General features: G+C 42.4%; 1 protein-coding gene across 1 annotated transcript; it reads left to right on the forward strand.

The window, feature by feature from the left end:
• On the forward strand, positions 1-26,293 carry FNDC7 (fibronectin type III domain containing 7; the record flags this gene model as incomplete). Its single annotated transcript, XM_084242443.1, has 12 exons — positions 1-63; positions 601-619; positions 4,074-4,328; positions 5,086-5,346; positions 9,435-9,692; positions 12,888-13,142; positions 14,633-14,890; positions 15,453-15,707; positions 17,170-17,424; positions 18,307-18,567; positions 22,949-22,978; positions 26,262-26,293. The coding sequence occupies 12 exons, from the start codon at positions 1-3 to the stop codon at positions 26,291-26,293; spliced, it is 2,202 nt and encodes a 733-aa protein (XP_084098569.1).
• Between the last annotated feature and the right edge of the window lie 1,399 nt (positions 26,294-27,692).

The raw sequence follows: 27,692 nt of genomic DNA on the forward strand, positions 1-27,692 counted from the left end.
ATGGCTGGTGCAGCAGAAAAATGTTTGTCTTTGATTGGATTCAGCCTTTTCTATCTTAAAATGGTGAGTTCACCAGTCTGACCTACTGCAACTATTTAGCAGGGATAAAAAAAAAATCTCATTCTTCCTCTTTCTCTCTCTCTCTCTCTCTCTCTCTCTCTCTCTCTCTCTAATGTTCTAGTGGGTAGAGAGATAGACATCCAAAGGCTTTTGGGACATACCAAGATTGTATATGTTTTTTTTGTGCTTGAAATTTAATGTGATTTAGTGGAGAAAGAAAACAAGATTATCATTATGTTTTAAGAACAAAGATTTCTGAAAAATCTGTCAGCAGCTGCTGACTTAGTTCAATGGGCAGATTCAGGAGGAAAAATGAAATAGTAATAGGATCTGCCTCCAGTCTCTAACTTCTATTTAGGATTGTTTTATGGTTGATTTGAGTATTAGAAGATGGTTTGTGCAAACACTTCATATGGATGGAAAGATTGCTAATGCTGTGTTGTGATTAATTTATTACTGTTCGGATTCATGTTTTACATTTCCCCAAATGGTGTTTTTCTTTAGGTGGTTCTCATTTTTTAAACTTTTTTTGTTTTTCAGGTTACTTCAGCAAAACCAGGTAAGGTTATCTGAAATAAAACTTTCCCCCCCTCATTATATATTTTTAATTCCCCCCTTTTGGGGGCCACCCTAAAATTCTTCAACATTTTCTGAGTGCAACTAGTCAGACAAATACATGAATCAAACTTAAAGATAAGTCCTTGTAAGAAGTTCTTGAGTACTGACGTGTAGAGTTACATAGCCATGGATTTTCTCAAACACAGCTAGCCTTGAGTTAAATATCACAATGATCCTAATTTGAAGCAAAGAAACAGATTTTAATCATAAAGACAAAGTGTCTAGTTTATATAACTTCTCTTATTTGTCTTTTGGGGAATTAGGAAAATGAGAAATGATTTTTTTTAATTTCAAGATTCTCTAATAAAATGATTTTATGATTCTAATATTGCATCCTTAAAATGAGAACAATGATAACTATACCACAGAAAAGGGAGACTAAATAAGGCAGTTTTAAAATTGGATTTAATAGTCCCTCCTTATCCACAGATTTGCTTTCTGCAGCTTCAGTTACTCAAGGTCAAATGTGGCCAGGAATTTTTACATACAATAAAATATTTAACTCTTATTGCATAATATTGTTCTTTGGTTATTATTGTTCATCTCTTACTGTGCCTAATTCAAAAGGTTCTATACTACCTGTGTTTCAGGGTATCCCCTGGGGGTCTGTGGATAAGGGGGAGCAACAGCAGGTGTATGATTGAGCCATAAAATCTACGCGTATACAATAGGGTTTTGGGGTGGTTCTTTTCTGCTTTATTCTTGTTCGCTTATTCATAGGAAACCTTCAACACTGGCCAGGAAGCAATGAGGAAAACTGACTTTTTTTTAAAAGTGGCCTTTAGTTAGGCAAAATCCAGCTCTGCTGTCCTTTGGAAGATTCTGGCACATGCAGGACATGCTGAGCCCTCAGAACAGGCCCTTTTCGATCCCATGGCATCCACGCTATTTGATAGAAAATGAAAGAGGGGAAGCAGACTTAGATGCTGGTATTAATGTTAATTGATTTGTCCTGACTTTTTAATGGATGGGGTGTGTTTAACTGATATTGTATAGGAGGTTTCATATTGTGGGTATGTGTTTTGATTCCCTTTGGACACAACTTAGCTGTCAGGCCTCTGGCGCTGCGTGGGCTGCTTTAGATCTCTCTGAGTTGGTAGAATGCACAGATGCTGAGCATCAAAGGGCTCCACTTTTGGCTGATTGGAGCAGTTGATTGCACATCTAGGGAGTAAAACTTTCTCTTTCATCAGTACAGTAAGTGGGCCAAGCACAAAACTGAGGAAGGGTGAAGAACTGCTGTAAATTCACGATGCCTTATACATCCCACTCAAGCCTCTCATCTCTTAAGTGAAACATAGCACAGAGATATAGCTCCCCTTTCATTGCTGCTACTAGTCAGATTCTTCCCTAGAACCAGATGTGAAACAGGTAGTCTGTCTCTACAGCCTGTGCTTACCCCAGTACCCCCTGAATGTCACCTTCTCTGGCACCTCTCCTAGGGCAGTGCCTTGCAATCTGCCTTTTCCAAAGACAAACTTGCCTGTCCTGGTACACACACACACACACACACACACACACACACACACACACCCTGCACAACTTTCAAAGTGTCCTAACATACACATATATTTGCAACAATCCAAAGATGTAAGAACTTTACATTTCAAAGTAAATCCTAGAATGTTGATAATTATTAATATTCCACATTCCCAAGGGAGAAAACTGGAGACTAGAAGAATATAAAGGACTTGTACACATTCATACACAAAATCCACTGCTAGAGCCAGGGTTTGAACCCAGAGTTCCTAAATCCAAATCTTTGCCTATTTTACCACTGGCAGCCCTGTTTCATCCTGCTGATATTTGCCCCATGTATTATTACTCCGTTGAGCAAATGTGCCTTTCCCACTTGATTCAATGGGGCAAGTTTTGTGGAGTCCTCAGGCCCCTCAGTGGCCTAAGCCTTTGGGGAGTACACCTGTGCCATGCTAGCTGTGTAGATGCCTTTTAAACCACGCCATACACACATTAGCAGGCCTCTTAAGTCCATGACTTGCTGGTTGCCATTTTTCCAGGAAATGAGTCCATTCCAATGAGCAGGCCTGGCTAACATAGGAGATAAACAATGGGGGAAAAGAAATAGGAGTTGAGAGATGCCATAAAGACACAGGAAAGAAGATCTAGAAAAAAAGGACACATAATTAGGGGAGCAGAAAAGTGATGTGTTATGGGCAGGATGAAAATGGGAGCAACAGGGAGCAGAGCCTTTGGCCCTTCCTGCAGAATCAGCTTCTACTGGCAAGATGAACAGGCTTGCAACTTCCCCCAGCGTATAAAACCATCATAATTTTCTTTTGATGGCAAGAGAGACAGTCCTGGGTGATGTTCAAGGAATGTCTGGCCAGTGCACAGTGGAGACTTTGTTCATCCTTGCAGCAACGTTCTATCTGAGATGCTGCTGAAGCCAGCTCTCTGAGCTCTTGGTGCAGAGAGAGAAGGCTGCCTATATCATGCACACAGAGACCTGTCGGATGGGGATACTGGGGATGGAGTCGATCCTGGAAAGCCACACATTTAGTCTGTGTTTCTCTTTCTCCTCTTTGCCTGATGGTTTTGCTTTGCCCTTTTTGAATTTGGCAGATAGTGAGTTTACCAAGCAAATTCAGTACATTAAACATGAAGGCCAGCTGCCAGTTTCAAACCTGAAATCCAGCTATTTTTGTTTGACCTTTTCTTCCATTTGGCTCTCCTACACCCAAAGCATTTTTGTGTCTGGATTTTTTTGCAAAGCAGTGAATCTGATTACCATGCTGTATCTCCTACTTCATATCCAGAGGATAGGAATGCCTTGTGTAAACTCATGGTATAAGCATTCATCTTCCTCTGGCAGACCATGACCAGGCCCACGAGAGGAAGGACTAGAGCACCTCATTTTTACTCTGGGGCTGATGTTTTGATAGAGAAAGGGAGGATAAACCTTTTTTATTTTATCTAGGAGAATCTGAAAAAGGTTTTGCCCTGATAATATGAAAGGAAGTATAATGATTTAATTATAAAATAAAAAACTCAATTCTCAATTCTTCCTCTTCCTCTATTAGATTACATGCCACTTGGAAAAAGTGCAAAGCGCAGGCATGGAGGCCTCAGCCACATGGAGGTGGACTGAGGTGGAGGTGGTGGGGCAGTCGTGGGCGGGGAGGGGAGATTAGGGATAAAGCAGGGTGGGGAAATTACAAAAGTCAAATTAGAATCCCCTGGAATGCAGCCCCTCAATTCTCTTCCTCTTCTCAGAGTTTGTTTTGTTTTTTGTTTTTGTTTTCCATGATCTGGACAATAAGGCAAGGATTATGTCTGAAGGACAGCGTGAGGTGACTTAGTGTGAAAAGTAAAATGATGAAAGAAGTCATCCTTGTAGGAATCCCAGTTAATACACAACTTCAAAATCTTTTCAGCTCCTGAAATACCCACTATTGATCAGGCATATTCAAAAATCAGCAACAGCATCACAGTGGAATGGGCTACAGTGCCAGGAGCCACCAGTTACCTCCTCACAGCCGAAGACGGGGACACTGTCATTGAAACCATTGTGGCCAGTTCTCCAGGGACTCTGATGGGACTGAAGGCTGCAACCTTGTACCAAATCACTGTCAGTTCCATAAGTGCCTCTGGGAGAAGCCAGGCATCAGCTCCAAAGCAGGCAAAGACAGGTAGCTGGGTTCTCATGCTCTCTTGAGTAATTGCTTGTGGATCAGCCATGCTGCGAATGCATGACCTAATTTGGTGTTACATGAGGGTTTGTGATTCAGGGCCCAGAAACGAAAGCCACCAAGTGATGTTTTCTGGGAATTCAGACATCTGTGGGGAAAGGTGATATTTAAATTCCAGATGCTTTGTTTGAGACAATAAACAAAGCATCTTTGTTTATTTCTGGGCATCTTTCAAAGCATCTGTACTTTAAAGTCTGTGAAAAAAGAGTTTTCCATTTTTGTCTTCAGTTATCCATAAAGAACATGCTAAATGAAGAACACATAGAAGGGATTTTGCTGTAGTTGGACTGGAATTTGTCATCGGTATTACTTAAATGAATTGATTAAGTTGTACTTAGGGCATATTTCTGAACGGTTGTATGTATATTAAAATAGTAAAAACCATCATTTCCCCCATTGATTTATGTCTATATATATATTATGACTACAGGGATGTTTTATCTAATCTCTTACCAACCTCCATTTGAAAGTAATATCTAAAATTAGAATTTCCCTGTTCCCCATTGCTCTATTGAGTCATTTATGATTAATACACATTTAGAAAGCAATTGTGTGATGGAACTCTACTGTGTCTCTTTTGCAAAGCAAATAATTATTTCCTAATATAGATAATCAACCTCAAATTACTTATTCCTAAGTTTGAATTATCCTCAATTGGACTTTCATAAGGCAGATGCACATGTTTTTGTCTTTACAGTGTTGGCTGCACCGATTCTAGAAGTTAGTTCTCCAAGCCCAGACTCTATTTTTGTGCAGTGGGAAGCTGTATATATGGCAATTGGATTCTCCGTGTCCATTATGCAAGCCAATGGTTTGGGTAAAATATGGAAAGAGAATACCACCAACACCTCCTTGACATTCACCAGTTTAGATGCTGGGACTCTCTATACCATAAAGGCCTATGCGTGGAATGCCAATGGAACTCCTGGGGATGACTCCACCTGCAATCAGAGAACAAGTAAGGACTTCTCAGCTCAGCCCCAAACAATCCCCTTTTTGCTTAATGAGAGGGGCTGTGTGTTGGAGCTGTCAAGAGCGGTGTTAAGTGATTAGTGCAGAGCAGCTGACAGCAGCTATTTACACTTATTACGAGTTTATTTATAGTGCCTGACTATTCCTCCTCAGTGGTTTAAATGCTTACTGCATGGGTAAAGAAAATTCTGCTGAGAATACACAGGCATGGTACCTCCCCTTTTAAAGCCAACTTAATTTCACCATATTCATTGAATATCACACAGCAGGAGAGGTTCTTGTTAGGCCTACTGCTCACCCCTATTCCTTTCAGGCCAATAGTTTAGACAAAAAGAATTGGGCCAAACAGGAATTCATTTATTCGGTAGACATTTAATGAGTGCATGCCATCTCTGGACTGTTGTTTTCTAGAGATAAAGCAGAAAACAAAACAAAGTCCCTGTTCTTATGGAACTTTATGCTGGATGCAAATTGGTCCTTCAGATATAAGGACTTCACTTAGGCCTGAGGCTGTCGTTGGGCTTCTCATCACCTCTCCTCCAGAATTAGGCTGAAAAACTGGAGCATGATATGTTTCCTCTCACCATGCCATCTCAATCCTACTGCATCTTAGCCAGAAGCCCCAACTGAGTTGCTGGAATGAGCCAAAAGAATGAGAGGGGGAGAGAGATGTTTTGCTTCTATTGAAGCAGCCAGCCAGCCACGATCAATATCAGATGGCAGGCTCTCATCAGCCAGATTAGCTGTTTATCCCTGGGGGAAGACCAAGGAAAGCATGGAAAGAAACCATAAATGTCCTCTCCAGCACCTTCTAAGTTTGGAAGGGAGTTAAAGCCCCATTGCCTATGGATCCAGGCAGAAATGTAGAAGAGAGAGGTGTCCCTTTTATAATACTTCTCTAGGGAATAATCATATCAAGGTGATTCATGAAGTGCCTGGTGAGGCAGGATGTCCTTTATAAACCAATCCCCCTGGACCTCTTCATTCATTCATTCATTCATTCATTCTTCTTTGGGCAAATATTTATGGAGAGCCCACATGGTTTACATATTTTAGCTAATAGGGTTGCAAAATCAAAGCATGATGCTTCCACTCAAAGAATGGGCTGTATCTTAGAAGAGATGGGTGTGTAAGTCAATGGCTGCAGTGCTTTGTGACAAATATTTTGATAGGAGGATGCCCAGCAGGAGATGCCCAGTTCTACAACAGTCTAGGGAACTGGGAGAGTCACCTCTTGGAAGTCACCGCCTAGAGGTGACTAGTTTCTGAAAGCCTCCCTCCTCATTTGTTTCCCTGTGTTTTGAAAAGTTTTAGAGAATTTAGATTTAGCTGCTCTGTTAATATGCCAGAACTGCTGTAACGAAGTACAACAAACTGCATGGCTTAAACAACAGGAATTAATTGTCTCACAGTTCTGGAGGACGGAAGTCTGAGATCAAGGTATGGACATAGACCTCTGATGCCCATGAGAAAGGATCTATATGTTCCAGGACTTTCTCCTTGGCTTCATCTTCCCATAGCCTCTCGCTGTATGTGTATGTCTATGTCCAAATATTCTCCTTTTATAAGGATAATAACCATATTGAATTAGAGTTCACTCTCTAATGACCTCACATTAATTAACTACGTCTGTTATGAACTTATTTCCAAATAAGACCACATCCTGAGGTATTTGGGGTTACAGATTCTGAATTCAACACACAAAGTTTGAAGGGACTCAATTCAATCCATAACTGCCTCCCATTATTCTACTCATTTTTCTGGTGTTCCTTGTGGGAAAAGCAGGCTGTCCTAAAGCACAGCAGGTCACCCCTATCAGCCCCGGGCCCAGTGCTACCCAGAGGAGACCTGTCTCTACAGACAATCCAACCATGCAGGGACAGGGGCCTGTGGAAATGACCCAGGGGATGAACTGTTTCCAGAACCCAGCCACCTCAGCGGTGGGCGCCAGTCATTCTTTCAACCTGCTGCTCCACCACAAGTCAGTTGTGGCAGTTACTACTCAGAGCTCAGCAATTGCCTTGTAATGGAGCAATCAGGTGCGAGCTATGAGCTGATTGGTGCTAAATGGTCCAATCAGACTTGTGGGTGGGGCACCCTGAAAGAGGATATAAGCCACTTTCAGAGGGCTCTGGGGAGAGACAATGCCAGCCCCCTAAGATGAGAAGACAGTTCCAGCCTCCAAGGGAAGAAGAAATAAGGGAAAGACTCCATCCTGGCCTCCAAAGAAAGAGGAAAAGCAGCATTCAGTAGCTGACTTCTGAGGAAGGAAGAGAGGCCAGAGGAGGCTGTCAGACGGGACCTGTCTCTGCCGTGGCCTGAAAGGAGCACCCAAGGCCCTGGGCCTGGTGTCTCAAAGAGCTGTTTGTTGTTGGTATAACCCAACAACTCACAAAGAGCTATTAGCACTGGGTGTCTCTGACACTGCCTCTGAGGGACCAGTAGTGACCAACACCACTGGCCAGTGCTGTCCAGCACTCCTGGTGACCAGTGGCTACCATCACTGATGCTATCTGGGTGAGGTAGCAGCCACTTGTGGAGACAGTAAGCTCGTTGTTTCCCCTGTTTGTAAAATAAACCCCATGGTGGTTGTTCTTGGAGTCTGAGATGTGTGCAATTGTGCGGTTCCTTGCAATTGTGCACGCAGGTGGGAACCCACAGACAGTGACCGGGCCTCTTATCAGGCACTGTCCTTTGTTAGGTGATAGCCCATAGGCCCCTATTGTGTGGATGTTGTATTGCTATAGCCCCTGGTTCTGGTTTTTGGCCTTTTGGGACTTTTTTGGTGGCTCTCTGCTCTCAGAGCCCAGGCAGATAGGTGGCTGTTCCATCCTTCCAGCCAAGCTTCTGCCTTGTTGTCCTTTTGTAGCCTTGTCCACCCCTGTTTCAGAACATGTCAGGTACCTGCCCTGCAGAGAATGAGTTGGACCTTTCCTGTTTACTACCACTGGCGTCCACAGGGTGCTGGACTCTGCTCAGAGGCTGACCAAGCAGGTCTCTAGGGTCTGCCAGGTGGGCCTTATGATGTCACAGACACTTGGGGCAATTTCTCTACCACTCAGGAGAACACCCATTCCAGCCTTTTCAAGAAGATAGCCCTGAAGGAAGGCAGGTCTCTTTCTTTTTTTTTTTTTTAATAAATTTTATTTTATTGATTTATTTATACAATAGCTGGGGTACAGGCCAGAGTCGTGAGACAATGAGAGGATTCACCAGAGACAGAACGGGGAGCAGAACGGGCAGATGACCGAAATACACTGCTGAGGGGAGCAGCGGGGGTGACAAGAGAGGTCTGCTGCACCATGTGGGAATCTCCCCAACTAGCCAGGAATCAAACCTGCACTGCGGAGGCTGTGGACAGCTTCGCAGCGCTGTGCTCAACCTGCTGCACCACCAGGGAGGCCAAAGGCAGGCCTATTTCTAAGAATATAGGGGGAAGTGTTTTAGAGACACTTAACATGGAATCATCACATTCAATATGTCTCTTCCTTCCCTTTGATTTAGAATGGAAAGAAAGTGTGCTTTTCTGGAAACAATTAGAACCTGAAAGCTTTTACAGAAGGTCTTAGCAAGTGTCAAAAGTAATAAAGGGCTATTGTGAAAGCTAAACTCTTTAACTTCACCTATCAATAATAGAAATATTTGACCTACCACACAATAATAACATACCCACACATCCCTTTTAGTTCTTCATAGTTACAGTTTTATTTAATTATTTCAACCACTTGTCAAATTGTGTATGCATTCATTGATTCATTCAAAATACGCTGAATGATTACTCTGTGCTAGAGACTGATTGTGGACTTATTAGATCCATTGTACAGATGAGAAAAAAATTAAACGACAGAAAGATTAAATAACATGACCAAAGTCTTATAGCTAATTGTGAATTTGCATAGTTCATGGCAGATGTGTTACCAGTTCCCAGGTTCCCTAAATCCCAGTTTTCTGATCTGAACACTTGGAATTATCCTATCACTGATGTGACTCAGCCTCCAAACTGCAATTTTGTCAGCTCAATCTTAGCTTGGGGCTGAGACTACCATAAAACTGAATTGTTTCTCAAAAATATAGGTCCTATTGCTCCTGCCAACATTCAAGTCTCTTTTGATAGTGGGGCTCTGAAGGCATCTGTTTCCTGGGCACCGACAGAAGGAGCTTTCAACTATACCGTGGTGGCCGAGAGTGACTCCTCAGAATTGAGCTGCACTACAACTTCCAATTCCTGTACCATCTCCTCTCTGCAGTGTGGAACCGAGTACTGGATTTCAGTTTTAGCAAGTAATGACGCTGGATCTAGCAAGTCAACATCAGCAGCGACTCTGAAAACTGGTACGTAAACAAGAGGGACTCTCCTGTGGGGCTGATGAGGCAAAATGACTGCCTCTGAGAAACAAATGGTCACCCGACTGTGTTCCAGATACTTCTGAGAAGGAAAAACAGAAGCCTGCTCTAAATGGAGGCATTGAGTCGGGCATGCTGATGAGTCTGAATAATGTTGACACTGAAACCAAATATTGTGCACTGGCAAAAGCACTTCTTTGAAAACAAGGAGGCTGGTTTCTGTTCCAGATCTTTTACTAATTAGTCTTTTTTTTTTTCTTTTTCCTTTGTACAGTTGGAAAAATTCTAAGAAGCAATTGAAGTCAGACACAGTTTTAACTGTGCAGTATAGATAGCCCCCAGTACTTTACATCATGTTTTATAGCTCCAGTCTTGGTGGGAGCTATTTTTTAAGATAAAAAGGGGGATGTCTATAATTCTGAGCATATGTTTAGATATTCTCCCGTTTTCATTATCAGAGAGATAAAAATCTACATATGTAGAGGGTTTGCTCCTTCATCTAAAAACATCTATGTGTTTTGAGGATGGGAACTAACATTTAGTGAAGACTTAATGATGTCCCAGATGCTTAAATATATGATTTTACTTAATCCTCAAGGCAACTCAGCAAGGTAGGCTCAATGCTTTCCTTTTCTCAGATGAGAACATTGACGCCCAGGGAAGTAAAATCATTTTTCTGAGGGCATACCGATTTAGGCGGTAGAGCTGGAATTCCAGCCCAAGTTTTGCCTGATTCACTCCCTAAACCAAAGAAAGTGTAGATAAATACAATAATGTCTACTTTATCCAACAGTCAGAATTTGGTATTCTAAGCTTAAAAGACTTCTAAACACACAGGAAAAGAGTCATCACAAGCTGATATGCTGCTATTCCATTTCAAAGGGAAAAGTATAGCCAGCCCTTCAGATCCACAATTTCTTTTTTATTTTTATATTTTTAAAAGATTTATTTATTTATACAAGAACTGGGGTACAGTCAGAGGTGCAGGAGGGTGAGAGAATTCACCAGAGACAGAGTGGGGAGTAGAACAGGCAGACAGACCAAAAGCACTGCTGAGGGGAGCAGTAGGCGCAATAGGAGAGGTCTGCCACGCCATGTGGGTATCTCCCTGGCCGGCCAGGAATCAAACCCACACTGCAGAGTCTGCAGACAGCTTCACAGGGCTGCGCTCAACCCTCTGCACCACCAAGGAGGCCCCAATTTCTTTGTTTTTAAATTTTTTTTACTAGGGCCTCCCCTGGTGGCACAGGTGGTTGAGCGCAGCACTGTGAAGCTGTCCTCAGCCTCTGCAGTGCCAGTTCGATCCCCACCAGCCTTGGAGCAACCCACATGGCGAGCAGATGTCTCCTGTCTCACCTGCTGCTCCCCTCAGCAGTGTATTTCATCAGTCTGCCTTTTCTGTTCCCTGCTCTGTCTCTGGTGAATCCTCTCACCCTCTAGCACATCTGGCCTATACCCCAGTTCTCGTGTAAATAAATAAATAAATCTTTTAAAATAAATAAATAAATAAATTTTTTTGCTAGATAATGTTGGTTTGCATCATTGCTTGGATTTGGGAGGTCTAGGCTTAAACAACAAAAGCCCCTTCAGGTGTTAACATAGCACACCCACCATCCAAACACCCACAGTGTACCCCCATATCCATTGTGCTCCCTCCCCCACTTTGTTCTCACCTCTCTCCTCCTCTGGGTGCCTCAGGTCCACAGTCAGTTTTGAAGGGCTAGTTTTGAGTTTGACTTTATCTGACTCGTGGTTCAGTTTCTTTATATTCTGCATTTAAATGGCACCTTCCAGTATCTGTCTTACAGTTATGTTACGTTAAATAATGAACTTGGTGATTTGGCTTCCTTTTTGGCAACTGTAATGTGGACAGTACACTAGAAATAGGAGGGTGGGATAGCTCAGAGTGAGGAAGAGCTAAGAAACTTCGAGGGGAAGGAGTTTAGGGGAGTGAGTGACATGGATAAAATGGTGGTAGAAGGAACCTATACTACCTCATGCCTCTGGGCTGTACCCTATTTCGTGTATGCATAAATAAACAAATCTTTAAAAAAAAAAAAGAACCTAGACTATTGGTGGTGATGTTGAACTATAATGAAATAAATGTTAAAACATAATGCTGTACTCTGAAAACCTACATAAGGTTATAAAAGCAATGTTATTTCAGTAAAAATTTATCTAAAAAAGAAGAAAGAAGAGAAATATACTTTCAAAAGCACAGCAGTCATTTAATGCAGGCAAGTACTAGCCAGTGCTTTTTGATCTTAGATGCACGTTAAGAGCTTTTATAAAATCCTGATGTCCAGGCCCCACCTAAGTTCAATTATATTGGAGTCTCTGGTAATGGAGTCTGAATTAAATCGTTTGTAGACGTTCCTCAGTTGACTCAGTCTTACACACTTTTCAGTCCATGGGAGCGCAACTGTAGTTTGTGTATAACACGGTGGTGATCATGTTAATGACCTTGACTTATTAACAAAAGAACTGTCTTTAGAAAGCACTAAAAGTCCCACCCTCTCTGGCCCCCCAATATACAAAAATAGAAAGTCTGAGAATGTGTTCTGTTGTGCAGCACAGTGGGGGCTGCAGTTAGAACTTTCCATCTATGTAGGTTTGTATATAAGCCTTCAGAAAGATCCAGCCCCATCCCTTGCTAGCTGTGCGAACTTGGGAAATCATCTATCCTCTATGAACTTCAGTTTCTTCAATCGTAAAATGATGATAATTGTTAGAAGAATTTGAGAAAATGTAAATAGAAAGCACAAAGAATGGTGACTTTTTTAATCTCTAGTACAGATAACTTCTGGGATCTTCATTATTCCACTCAGGCTAGTCTGATTTCATCTCTGGTCAAGGCCAAGTCAACAAATGCTCTAACAGTGGAAATTCCCATATCTTAAAAAGACAACCAAACTCTGATGGCCCACTACTTTAAGTAATACTTCATATAACAGGAGAACTTGGATAGGCTATCAGTTTGCTGTCATGGTCTGAACTTTTCGATTCCATAAGGAAAATCTTCTAATGCTTCTAGTGTGTAGTTTTGTGTGTTAGGCACCAAATTCAATCCCTTACAAAGCTCAGAGGCTGTTTGGGTTGTCTTGAGATCCTTGACAACTGCAAAGTTGCAAAGGAAACCTCTGGAAAGACTCTCACAATTGTTTATTGTTTATCATTTTCTAGTTGCTTGTGCACCTGGAAGAGTGACAATTCAAGAAGATCCCCCCGGTCACCTGTCTGTGGCATGGTCCACTGTAGATCTGGGTGATTACTACGTGGCCTTTGTGAAGAGTGATGACGGCTTGGAAGTACATTGCAATACATCCCTTACCCAGTGCAATTTCTTATCTGAGTGCGGCTTCACGTACTTTATTAGTGTCTTTGCCTATAACAAGGCCGGCCAGAGTCCTTTGGGTGATGTGTTCAATTACACCACAGGCAAGCCAACCTTGACTTTTGTAAAGAGTTCCAAATTCACTAATATCAGCAACAGAATGAACTCCAGATGGCATTCAGGGACTTCCAAGGCCACTTGGGAGTCATTTTCATGTCAGACATGAAAAGTCACTTTTCTCTCTCACCTTTCTAGACTAGGAAATTTTGGCTTCATGGACCCAACCATTATAAGTATGCAAGGTTTTGGAGTGAAAAGAAGTTAAAGTTCTTCAACCCTGCTCTGAAAAATCAAACCCTCTACCAGGATCTACTCAGCGTTTGGCCCTGTGCTAAATGCCAAAGGGAACACAGTTCTATTTCTCAGCATTCATTCTCTCCCCTAGACCAGGAGACAAAGATGCAAAGGCAAAGATGCTATGTGGTATGGATGACCTTGGAGTAGGACTTCTGGGCTTAAGTACAAACTTGACCACGAATTTATTTGTAAAATAGAGATAATGATGTCTAACTTGGAGCTTCCTCAGTAGCCTCCAATGCAAAATGGGACAAATAATAATAAGAACATGAGTATGACAAGCTCTTTGTGTGCACTAAAGCCAAATGCAAAATATTTGTATTATCATGATTGTGACTATTGTTCTCCTCCACTAACCTGGATTTTCTAGGGCAGGGATGATGTTTTCTTTATCTCTTCATCCTCATGCCTATCATAGAGTAATGAACATATAGGAGAAGCTCAAGTTTTGGAGAATGAACTAAGTGAGTCATTTGAAATTAATTATATTTGTAAGAATACTATCACATAGCATGTGATTAACAGTACTACTCAGATTACAATAAATTTGGCCGGATTAAGGAAATGATAATTTGTGCCTTTGGAATTTGGAGTAAGAAACTATCAATAAAGTCTCCAGAGCACGGGGAACTTTCCAGAGGGAATGGCTTTGAACATTGTCTTCAAGGATGGGTGCAAGAGCATCCCAGAGAAACAAGAAGCTGAGTTAGACATCTGTCAGAATTTGTCCATGAGGGTCTTTTATGTAGACCCTCTTTTAGGGTCTTCTATGTAGAGTCTTTTCTAAGAATTTCTACTACAGTGATTTTGCCCCATTTTTTATCTACTGGTAGGCTCTGGAAGTTAGACTAAGTATGCTTTTGTCAGATAGAAGAAGGGAAAGGCATTCCAGTAGGGAGTCAGACAGAAGAAGGGAAAGTCATTCCAGTAGGGAGTCAGCTGTCTTCAAGGTGTAAAGAAGTGAGAACATTTGTAGGGTGGGGAATCGTGGAGTCTGGTGTGATGGGGATGGGTGTAGCTGAACATGTAAACTGGATATACTTTGCAATGACCTTGAATATCATGCATAAAGGCTCTATCCTCACGTAGTGTTAGGCTAAGATCAGAGCTGAGCAGACCTATAGGAGTTTCTTGTAATAATTTAGGGGGCCAATGACAGGCTCTGGACACTGGGAGGTCAGGCAGGACTTGGTACCCATTCTGGCTGACCTCTATTTTCTCTCTGCTCTGCTTTCAGCTCCCTGTTGTCCCAGCGACATTAACCCCATCTTGGTATCCAGTGACAGAGTAGAGATGGTCTGGTCTCCTGTGCGTGGTGCTGAACTGTACCAAACGAGGGCTGTAGATGGGTTCAGCATGTTTGAGTGCAAGGACACAGCTCCTGCCTGCACCCTTTCTGCTCTGGAGTGTGACACCAAGTACAACATCACGGTGTATTCCTTCAGCGAGATCCGGGGCAGCAACACGTCCTGTGCTTCCCAGGCCATAACCACAGGTACATGGCAACCATGATTTCTCTGAGTGATGCCTGATGGTTCACCCCAGTTCTGTCCCTCATGATGGACATTCAACAAGACCTACAAAAAGGTTAATTTCCCTTAGCCACTCTTTGCAGGGAATCATTAGAGCCCCTGCATTAGTAAGGAGAGGCAGAAGAGGAGGTGAAAAGAAAAGGAGAAAAAAATAAATGAGGAGATGATTGGAGAAGAGTAGAAGGTTTTCCCACTGGTTATCTCAGCCATTCATTCCTTCCTACCTTCTGGGGCCTACCATGAAGGCCGTGAAGATTAAGGTCACAATTGTGTGTCTTAAGTATTTTTGCTTTTGGAATTCAATACACTCCTTAACATTTTCCAATAGTCTGATGCTTCAGGAACAAGATATCACTGGTCACTGGCAACAGGTTTTCACAAAACTTCTCTGAACTTGGCCTCCATGCCTGGATCAGTTGAAATAGTCTCGCTCGGAGTGAGGTTGGGGGAGGGGGTCAGTTTCAGCACAAAAGGCACTTGTGATATTTGTGGCTGTTTCAAATAATCATGCAAAAACTCTGTTAGCTCCTTGCAGTCCTGAAATAAAAAATGTTTCCAAGGATGCCTTCTCCATAATTAACGTGCACTGGCGATCCACTAATGAGGAGGCCACTTATACCGTGACTGCTGAGGGGGAGAAGGGGCTCTTCCAATGCAGCAGCTCGGGGGAGTCCTGCACCATGGGGGACTTGCCCTGTGGCTCCATGTTCTCTGTCACCGCGGTGGCTGAAACTCCAGCAGGTCGGAGTCCGCCCAGCTACAGTGTCCCCCTCGAAACAGGTATGTAGCAGCCACCAGCCTCAATACTGACCTCAGTGGGATCCTTAGGAATTGTTTTCAGACTTGAATTTTCTGATTCAATCTACCCTGAGTGTGATATAAAATACTTTCAACTCAGAGACTTGTCGAAGAGCCCTAGTCTTAAAAATGTTCAACATTTGGACACATATTCTGTAAAAACATCAGAGGCCCCCAAAGCCTCATAAACTGGTCTCAGAGGAGGAATACACTGATGCAGCAAAAACATTTATGTGAATTCATGTTCCCCCCATGAGACACACTCTATGAAAACAACTAACAAGTGGCCAAATGGGCTTCTTATTGTTTATTCCTTTGGCTCAACTCTGAAATTTTTCTCTAAAACATGTTTCCTGAATTTTAGTTTCCTAATTGGTAAAAGGGGAATAATGTTCTCATCGGGTGGTTTGAATATTAAGTTAAGTAATGCTGCAAGGCACTTAACATAGTGCCTGATGCACAGTAAGAGGTTTATAAAAGAAAGCTGTTGTTGCTTTGTAAGCACATGTGAAGGAAATTATTGAAAGTCTTTGGGCATTATTTTTTCTTCTATACACAATGATCGTGGCCTAGACTATAAAAGTTGAAACAAAAAGCAGTAATATAGAGATAATACTAAACGTACTAGAAGATTCTAAATATATTCTGTATAATGAACCCCTGAAAAATTGAGACTTTGTTGTGATATTCTTAGGTGGATAAAAATATTTCAAGTTTTTATATTAAATATGTACTATGAGATGTGTGAAAAAGGCAAAATATATTTAGTTGCAATTACTATGAAACATTATGTTGGTAGAAGCAGTGAATGCAAATATTGCTTTGAAATTTGCAATTTTTTGCAAATTTTGGAATTTTTTAAGTTGGAGGGCAACAAAGGAGTTATTTATTTTTTTTGGCCTTGAAGAACTGGGGGGTAGGCCAGAGGTGAGGGGGCCGGGTAAGAGGATTCACCAGAGACAAGAGAGGGGAACAGAACAGACAGATTGACTAAAATTCACTGCTAAAGGATAGCAGCGGGCAAGACAGGAGAGGTCTGCTACACCATATGTGGGTTAGCTCCCAGACTGGGGATCGAACTCAGGTAGTAGTGGTGTGATAGTGATGAGACTTAACCCCTAGGCCACCAGGGAGGCGCCAAAGGATTTCTTTCTTATTCTGGAAAAAAAAAAAAAATAATAATAATGGTGAGCAGAGACTCACATTACCGACAGATAGTTAATGCCCCAAATTCTTGGGGAAAGCACCACTATACACAGATGATGTTAAAATGATGTGTCAGAGGGAATGAGATCTTGCTTAACAAGAGGAAATTTTGATTAACACTTGATGATTTAAGAAACTCAGGGTCTTGAATGATACAGCAACATACCATTGTTGATCTTTTTTCACAAATAACCCTCAGTGAAATAAATCACTAATTCTTTCTCTCTCCCCATTGAAGTGCCGTGCTGTCCAGCTGGTCTGACAGTAACACAGGTCACCCAATCAGTAATCAACGTGAGCTGGACCGTTGGTACAGGGTCTCAAACCTATGTGACAGACCTGGAGTCACCCACTGGACAGTCCAAGTGTCACACCCGTCAAAACCACTGCCTCCTGGGATGCATCACGTGTGGCATCAATTACACAGTGGCATTAAAAGCAATTAGTGCCACTGGCTTGACTGTGGGCTGCGCCTACCAGAGTTACTCCTCCAGTAGGTGAATTCTAAACTCATGCTCTAAAGTATCATAACTTTGACTCTTACAAATCCAGACATGAGTCCTTTCTTCTCACTTAAAAAAGATGCTGCATTTCCACCTGACTGGTGTTATATATATATTCAGATTGCTTTCTAAAATGTTTACTGTTTCCTCTTAAAACCTCAAAGCTTCAGAGGTCTCTGTTGGTGGTTGGTGAATTAACTCCCCTAGTAGCAAGGTCCGGGTATACTTTTTCTGAAAAGGGGAAAGGTTTTTATAAGATCCTGCTGCCGGCAACACAGAGTAACATAGTCTTGCAGAGTTTTCAGAAAGCACTGAGATTGCCCTAGATTTCTATCTGGATTGCATTATTATCTTTTTGTTGTTTTTATGCTACTCCCTCGGTCTTCTGAACCACTCCAGCTCTTTTTATGGATTTTTCTTTCAACAGGCTAAAAGAGCACTATCTTCTGACCATATTGTGTGTCTCTTTCACAAAGAACAAACCATTAGGGAATAGCAGGGGAAGATAAAAATGACAAGGCTTAGCAAATAAGGTTACTCTTGTAGCACTATTTTAAGAGGAGAAAAAAAAACAACAACAACAAAATTCCTGAGGATGACCTCCTAGGCTTCATGGGAAAGAATCCAATGGCCTGCTAGCTAACGTCAGCTTTGGGTCATGGGGTGGGAGTGTTCAGATAGAATTTTTGAATTTTTGCCATCCCAGGGATAGTAGAGAGTCTTGGCTTCCTACGTGAAACAAACTTGAGTATTCCTTTGAATCTTGCTCCAAGCCTGTATTAGGTTCCTTACATTGTCTCCCCACGTAATAAAGGCCATGGCTGGTGGTCAGGTGTATTGAAGTGATTTTGTTTGTGTTTTTCACCTGTTAGGTGCCTGCTGTCCTTTGGGGGTAAAACTATATCGGTTGGGCCCTAATGGCATCAGGATCTACTGGCAAGCTTCCAGGGGCTCTGCCAATTACAGCACTGACCTCTATGGCTCCAAGGGCATTTTCACGTGCTCCCCAAGTGCTGGCCTCAGTTTCTGTGATGTCACTGGGATACCCTGTGGAGATGTATATACCGTGATGGTCTCACCAGTTGCTGAGTCTGGACTGAAGCTTACTTTCTGCCCCAAAAAAATATATTCAGGTAAAAGAAAACATGATTCCTTGTTATTGTTTTTTTAATGAGCTTTTATTTAACACTAGCCCAAACAGTGAATTAAGACTCAGGGCAATCATATTTATTTGCTATGTAGGTGGGTCAAAGACGGTGTGACATTTCCATGTTCTGGAGGCAAGTTTCTTTGGGATTGTGGTTTTTCTTATTAATTGATTTGGAGAAACTCCTCTCTTCCTGCTTCCTTTGATCCTTCTTCAGAAAAAGGATCACATGTTGGCTGTATAAATAGTAAATTTTAAATGATTTTTTGCTTTGAGATTTTTAATATAGTCTTAGAGACAATGATAGACACCATGGAATGTTAGCCATTAAGAGACTTGAACCTTTATTTGCACTGATTCAGGCTTATGACTGAAGAAGAGCTGGAGGATAAGAAAAAAAGTGAATTTATAAATCATAAGCTATGTTTGGAAATAAGGGTGGATAGACAATCTGGGATCACAAAACATGGCTGTCAATAACTGCCATCTCACCAGAACTGACAGAAAAACATTAGGAATTCTCCTGCTCTGTATTCCAGTGCCTTCTGTTACCTTGCCCAAGGCATCGTCATATATTTTTCATACATTTCTAAAATTTTTTAAAAAGAGAGAGCCCTGAACTTTGCAAATGAACACAGGAAGAGGAATAAATATTGACTCAGAAACTTTTTCTGATGACCCGAATCCAAAATTTCCAAATAGGTGATGAGAAGTTTGAAGAAGGCTCCTGGTGTGAACCAGGCCAGGTCTTCGTGAGCAGGTGCTCTCTCTGTCCTTGATGGTCATGCTCTCATTCCTTGCTTTTTCATTATCTTGTCCACAGGACAAGCTGGCCAAAGCATGGCCTATCAGAAGGGACAGGACTGGGGTGGGGGTGGGGATGAGCTCTTAGGAAGACAGTTTGATAACAATACTTCATGATAGTTGTATAATGTTTACAATGTGTTAAGTGTTTTCACATTCAATATCTCATTGAATGCTCAAATAACGATTGATGTAGTTTCAGTGGATTTTATTACCTCAGTTAAAAAATGAAAAACCCAAGGCTCAGAAGCTTCCAAATCTCTACAACAGTCTCTTCTTCTAACCTTTAAATCCATATTCAAATGATACTTCTACCTGCAAGTGCCCCAGGCATTGCAACTCAAGGCCAAAAGAAACTCCTAATGTTCTTCTAATTACTGATCTTCCTCCATCTTTGTTTTCTGTTCAAGAGCTGAAAATCCTAGAGTCAGCTTCCTTCTACCTCCCTGTCCATATCTTAATAGTTCCCAAATCCTCTCCTGTTCACTACATGACAGTTTCTAAATCCAACTCCACATCTTCATCCCTGCAACTGCTCCTCTACCCAGGCTCTCTTCACCTCGCTTGTAAGTTACTGCACATCCTGCCTTCTGCCATCACCAGAGCCTCCTTACCAATTACCAGACTTGTCATTCCAGGAAACTGACCTGATGGTGTTACTTTTATGCTTCATGAGCCTCAGTTTTCCATGCCCCACAGGATAAAATTCAATCCTCTTGAGCACTGCATTCAAGGTCCTGTTGGGGGATAAGGATGTCCTGAACAAACTCCACAAATAGGTTTTATGGATCCCACCCCCACCCCAGACCTAAGAGATCCTAGACACCAAGGACTACAAATCCCATAATGTCATCACCACTAAATAGAGCATTTCTGGGAACTGAGGGTGGAGTTAAGTAGCCAGGCTTAGTATATAACCAGACATGTGGGCCTTGGGGAGGTGTGGGGCTGTTTTTCTGCCAATTTTCAGTATGCTATTAGGGTCCCAGCTCAGCAGAACTGGTAGGACACATTCACCAATTTATCTCTCTCTCCCTAAGTTACTCATTTCTTCATTTCCCCATTTTTTTGGTTAATAAACCCTTTATTACCCTTTTTGTGTGTGCCTGCAGTTGAGTCTCTTATAAGTCCTTTTTAAGCATGTGGGTGAGGGCTCTTGGTCAAGCCAACCCATTTCACACTGGGGTTGCCATGTAACAGTCCCTCACAAGGTCTGTCTTTCCACACCTGCACTGTCTAATAGAAATTTAACGCAAACCATGTGTGAAAAGTTTTAATTTTCCTTTGAAAATTAAATGATTGTGGGCCTCCCCTGGTGGCGCAGCAGTTGAGCGCTGGGCTGCAAAGCTGCCAGCAGCCTCTGCAGCACCAGTTCAATCCCCGGCCACCGGCAAGGGGCCCACATGGCACGCAGACCTCTCCTGCCACCCGCTGCTCCCCTCAGCAGTGTATTTCTTCAGTCTGCCGTTCTGTTCCCACTCCAGCTCTGGTGAATTCTCTCACCCTCCTGCACTTCTGACTGTACCCAGTGCTTGTACGAATAAATAAATAAATCTTTAAAAAAAAAAACTAAAAAAAAAGAAAAAGAAAATTAAATGATTGAAATAATTATTTATCAAAAAATTAAGAATCTGTTGAATATTTATTCCAATGGGTATCATATTGATAAAGGATTTTTGTATTCTTCAGCAAGTCAATGTACAGATATTTTTCACTTGCTTAGATCTTGTTATTCTGAAAATCTTTCCATAACTATTACAAAATAATTATATTTAGTTTTACTATCTCTTCATAGATTGCTTATTTAATTACTATTATCCTGAACTTAAGTCAATGTGTTTTCATTTTTTACAGAAACAAAGTCTTACATTTATAAAATTTAAAGATGAGAATTTTACCATTCCCTTGTTATGGCAACCTGAAAAAAATTTTAATCTCCTGGTAGCCACTTTTTAAAAAGCAAAAGCAAGGGCCTCCCTGGTGGCGCAGCGGTTGAGCGCTGGGTTGTGAAGCTGCCCGCGGCCTCTGCGGCGCCGGTTCGATCCCCGGCTGCTCCCCGGCCACGGAGGAGGGTCCCACATGGCGCGCAGACCTCTCCTGCCGCCCGCTGCTCCCCTCAGCAGTGTCCTTTGGTCCTTCTGCCTGTTCTGCTCCCCTCTCTGGCTCTGGTGAATTCTCTTGCCCTCCCGCGCTTCTGACTGTACCCAGTGCATGTATAAATAAATAAATAAATCTTTAAAAAAAAAAAAAAATCAAAAGCAAAAGATGAAATTAAACAATATATTTAGTTAAGTCTATAGCTTCAAAATATTATTTCAACATGGATCAATATAAAATTCTTGCATTTTTTTTCACACTAAGTCTTTGAAATCTGGTGTGTATTTTATACTTTACAGCACATCTCAGTTCAGGCTTGCCACATTTGGGTGGTTACTGTATTGGACAGTGCAATTCTAGGTGCACCCCACAACACCCCTCCTGCAAGGATTCTATTATCTAGTGTAGTCACATGACATCATTCACCACACACACACCTTCCTTACTGGACCTGGCAGTGTGGACAGGCACCAGGAGAACACAGCTGGACCCTGCAGTTTGGAAGGGCCCCACTACACACACCAAGCCACATCACACTTCTGAGCTACTGTGGTTCTCTTCTCTTTGCCAGGAATTCACTCCACCTCCAAGGGAAACCCAAAGTTCCAAACCCATAGTTCCCCTCTGTGAAGTCTTCTCTAACCCCCATAGGCTGAGTGAGTCCCTCCTTCCCTTCTGACCCGGCATCACCCTTGTCTTTCCCACACCATATTATAAGAAGTCGGGTGTGTGTCTTTTCTTCTAGTGAATGGTAATGTTTCAAGTTCTCAGTACTTAGACATGACTATTGACTAACATAGTTTAAATTTTAAAAAGAATAAATACACGAGTTTATGTGTTTGCCTATGATCACACAGTCAGTAAGTGAGATGTTATTTCTCCTGCCCTATACCCACAATTCAACCCTTGGAGAGGGATTCATCTGGTGGACTGTTACCACCAGAGTCCTTGTCAGTGACCGCTCTAGCTCCCTTGGGTGGGGTACTATCTCATGTCTGCAGCAGTTCATCTTAGTAAGGATTGGACATGTAGGCTCAAATCAAGAAACCCACCTTTGCTCAGTGTCCTCAGTAAAAACCATGCCCTTGGGGGAATTTTTTTGATGCTTTTTTTCCCCCCAATATCAGTGATACCTAACTGGGTTAAGATGACACATTGTTAATGATAATAATAACTAATAGTTTTTTTGTGTGCCAGATATCTATTCTAAGGGTTTTACATGTGTTAACTCAACTGATCCTTCTAACAATCCTATGAGGTTGGCATTCTTATTCTTACAACTTTACAGATGAACTGAGGTGAAAAAAAGTGAAGTGACTTGCCCAAGGTCATACTGGTAGTAGATCTCTCTTTGGATATCACCTAAGCTGGTTATTATGCGTATTGGGTTTACTTTCCTGTTTTTCTTTCTTCAGTTATATCTTTACCTTAAGTATGTCATTAAACATATATTAATTTTTTTACAGTAACCTGCTCTGGAAGTACACTTGGAATGGGTAAGTAATTTTTCTCATGGGTAACATAGAAGGGAATTTTTGTTGCATTTTATTTTATTATTATATTTTTGTGCAGAAGAACCGGGGTATAGGCAAGAGGTTCAGGATTCACCAGGGACAGAGGGGGGAAGCAGAACATGCAGATTTACTGAAACACACTGCTGAGGGGAGCACTAGAGGAGACAGGAGAGGTCTGCTGTGCCATGTGGGTCAGCTCCCTGGCTGGGTTTGAACTCAGGCTGAGACTTAAGCCCTAGGCCACCAGGGAAGCCCTGTTGTTGAATTTTGGGCAACTTAACAAAGTCATGCCAAAGCTGACTCTTCAATTAGTAAGAAAGGCAAATTCTTCTTTTTGTGATACAGGGGTTCTTGCTCTTTCCTGTAACTTCTCTCCTGTTAGGATGCCTCCGTTGTTGGAATGAACTCCCTTGGACTCTAGAGTCTTTCCACCTTCTAGGGTCCCACAGGAAAAATATGAAGATTCAGAGAGGCAGCTGCTTCATCCTCACTTCCGAGACTGGTTCCCAGTCCTGTTGGACATCAGGTCATCTTGAAAGCTTAAAAGTAACTGATGCCTGGACTCTTTATTCCCAGGAAGTCTGATTTAATTGGTTTCAGGAAAAATCTGGGCATCAGGCTTTTTGACCATTTTTTAGATGATTCTATAGCATAGCCAAGACCGAGAACAGCTGCTTTCCAGTAGTCAGTCCTTCTCAAGCTTTAAGTGCTCACAACTCACCTTGGACCCTCTTAGCACCAGATTCAATTTGGTGAATTTGGGGCGAGCCTGAGACTTTGCACTTCTGACAGGGTCCAGGTGATTGGTGACATCACTCTGCCATCTGACCACACCTTTAGTGGACGGGCATTAGAGGGAAACTGCTAGCTGCCTTCAGGGAGCTAGGATGTCCTTTTCAGTTTGCATGGGTAGATGTGAAGCAGTAAAGGGACACTGAAAGGGGAAATTGGAGCAAAGATAACCCTCACTGCCTCCTCAGGCTTATCTTGCCTGAGGCTGATCTTGCCTAGGCTGTTCTGGGCGCCCTGTGGGGGGGCTACTGTTGGGGTGGGCTGAAGAGATGACCACACAGCTGTGTGATCAAGAAGCAGCACATGCTGCTATGGGAGGTATGCTCACCATACTTTTAAAAAAAGATATTTTTTATCCAGGTAGCATTGGTTATATGCTTTAGAGGAACAGGTTCACACCTCTTCAGAGGGATGTTATCACATACCCACCACCAGCATAGCACCCAAAATCCTCCACCCTCAGCCATTGGTCCCATCCTGCTTTGTTCCCTACCCTCCTCCTCTTCTTGTTACCTCAATTCTACAGTCATGATTCTGGGCTTGTTTTGTCTGTTCCTTTGTTTTGTTTCTTTATATTCCATGTATGAGTGAAATCATCCAGTATTTATCTTTCTCCTGCTGACCTATTTCACTTAGCACCATCTCCTCCAGATCTGCCTATATTGTCACAAATTTGCCACACTCTTTTAAGGTTCTGCTTGATTTAGAGCCTTGAGAAAAACCCCAAGGGATATTATCAACCCCAAATTAAACTAGATGGACACACTACACACACACACACACACAGAGTCAGACATGGCTGACCTGTAAACCCCCAGGTCAAGCTGGTCCATCTAACACTTCCTTCTGCTGGCATGGACTGGGTCCAGAGTCTCTCTTGACTGCCTATTTTGTTCCTCTCCCAGCACATTGCTTCTCTGAGCACAGCAGGACACAGCCTTTCCAATTCTGCCCCACATGCAGGGCTGAAGTAAGCACAGTCCCTATGAATTTTTAATGGTTTTTGTTCCTATTAACTAAGGGAAAATAGGGCTGGCTTATTAACACTGTGAAGAAACTTCTCACTTATATTAAAAAAAATTACTTAAAAACTCCCAAGTACTAGAGACCATAAGCTCTGGTCTCCAGTGAAATGTGAATGGACCTAAGTCTGCATTCTTAGAACCTATTTCCAGTATCATGATGACTTTTAATCCATGCTCCCCTGAGCCATGGAGGGGTGGTAGGAGAATCTTGGGAGGCCCCAGGAGGAAAGGAGTGGTATATTAATGTTCATTTTCTTTAAGAAAGAGTTTCAATGCGTAAGAAAAAAGTTTGCAAACCATTACTCTTAGACCTGGTTACTGTTAAAAGACAAACTAAGGCATATACAAAATTTAGTTTACTTGAGCAAAAATCTGCTCAAATCAGGCTACATCCCATCTAGCAGGGAGAATGCACTCCAAGAAGCTGTACAAAATAAACACTTTTACAGGCAAGAGGGAGCAGGGATAAGTTAGCTATACTAGGCAAGAAGTGGGTTGTTATTGCAAGGTTACTTTCCTTTAAGGGATGGTAGGGATCTCTCAGGTAAATTACCTAACTGGTGCTGACCAGGCGATTCCTGATTGATGAGTTTAAGATTCCATTTCTGGGACAGCTGAAACTAATTAAGTGACATGATTCCATTTGGATCTGTTGTCTGGGGTTTTTGTTTGTTTGTTTGTTTGTTTGTTTGTTTGTTTAAGATTTATTTATTTATTTATTTATTTATTTATTTATTTATACAAGCACTGGGTACAGTCAGAAGTGCAGGAGGGTGAGAGAATTCACCAGAGCCAGAGCGGGGAACAGAACAGGCAGACGGATTAAGTACACTGCTGAGGGGAGCAGCGGGTGGCAGGAGAGGTCTGCGCGCCATGTGGGACCCTCAACCTGAGGCCGGGGATCCAACCGGCACTACAGAGGCTGACGGGCAGCTTCGCAACCCAGTGCTCAACCGCTGCGCCACCGGGGAGGCCCCTGTTGTCTGGTTTTTAAACTCTACTCCTCAGTGTCACCAGGAAGCTTGTACAAAGTGCCCACTCTCAGGCCCCACCCTTATTTACTAAATCCCCAGGTGGTTAGTGTGTGTGTGTGTGTGTGTGTGTGTGTATTCAAGTTTGGGAAACACTGATTAAATAATAATTCTCAAACTTTGGTGTGTATCACAATCTAGGGAGCGCTAGGGTAGATCATATAGGTGCAGGCATATTGCAGTGCGTCAGGGCCAGGCCTCTCTGGTTCTGCCGGATTCCCAGGACCTGTTGGTCAGTTTCTTCTCACCCATTGAACAGTTCAGATTCCCTTGATTTCCTGCTTCCTTGCTGTGACATGTTGCAAAAATAGCATTTCACATCAAAATGCTAGTGGATAGCTCAAAGACATTTGAGGGCTTTAAAAAGCAAGTCTGCATCTTTAATGTATCCTGTGGTCACTTCCTTGCCCTTTCCAGTGATTTACAGAGGGAAGAGAAATGCTGAATGACACAGTGAGCCATGGATAAAACCAGAGACTGAACTAGTGAGTAATTGAAACAAAGCAGTATGATTCAAAGGCAAAGTCTTTTGTTTTTATTTTAAAAAATATTCTTCCCATATCTCTTGCAGAGTTGTCTCAATTGTTAGTATGATTAGAGGTGGAAAAGATCTAATAGAATACAAAATGCCTGCAGGATAGGACAAGCCAAGCCCTTTCAGCTTTTCAGTGAACAACTCTTGATGACAATGTCAGGTGTGCCCTCACCAGCAAGGACTTCAAGATCTTTGGTGGCAGGGACTCCATGGAGCAAGGGGTCCAGAAAGTCCTTTGGAAGGCAGAACACAGAGTCCTAGAAACATCAAAGATCTGCTTAGCAGACCTGAGATTCACATCCAGACACACCAGACTTTAACAAATCCACTTCCTGTGTGTTTCATCAACACCAGCACTTCCTGTGCAACCCTCTAACCATACATGGGCTGGAAACACTCCCTCACAGAGAAGTCTAAATCAAGTCATCCAAAGTATCACCCCAGGGCAGACCTCCACCAGGACTTTGGCAGAGGCTGGACGGTGTCAGCTGCCAGAGCAAATGTGGTGACAAACACCCTCATCTCAAGTCAGGAGGAACTTGAGCTGCTTGCAGGGTTCTCAGAGTCAATGCATCAAGTGATGTGACCTCCGAATGAGCATCTTGGAAAAGCAAGCTGCTGGCCTGTTGCTAGAAGGACGGCAGTCATGATTTTGACTTAGCAAGATCATTGGATGCAGGACAGTGGGGCACAGCCTCAAACTGGCAGATTGACATACAGGTATTAATGGGGGATACCCATTCACACTGTAGCTTCTTTTGTCATCTTTGGAAAGGAAAGGCAATGATTTGTAATACAAAACTGTGTACCTGGAAAAGCGTTTGTCTTTTTGAATGTCAGTAATCTTATTGAAAAACAGTAAGTAGGATTTTTTGTAACACACACACACACACACACACAGAGTGTCTACTCTCCAAAATACAGCTATGGAGCCAAGACTGTCTACAGATAAGAAAAACCATAAAACTCTGCCCAGAGGGAATAGGATATCAGCTTGAGGCAAACTGGGAGGGAGGGCAAACTTCCTCTTCTGTATAAGACAGATCAGAGATACAGAGGTGTCCTTGATGAGAGATACTCCCCAGAGCATCTACACTTGAAAAGGCGACAGGACAAAGACAGATTTATAAGCATGTAATTGGCTGTATCAGCATCACAGACAGAGGAGGCCTGAGTTTATTTCATTTTTGTTCCTAACCCCCAGTAAGTGAACTTTGGGCTACATGGACTTGGGGCACTCATTATCTATACAGATCCCCAGGCACCATCCCTAGAGATTCCAATTTAGTAAATTTGGGAGCAGGCCTGGGAAT

The sequence above is a fragment of the Talpa europaea genome (assembly GCF_964194135.1).
Source record: "Talpa europaea genome assembly, chromosome: 9".
Classification (NCBI taxonomy): Eukaryota; Metazoa; Chordata; class Mammalia; order Eulipotyphla; family Talpidae; genus Talpa; species Talpa europaea.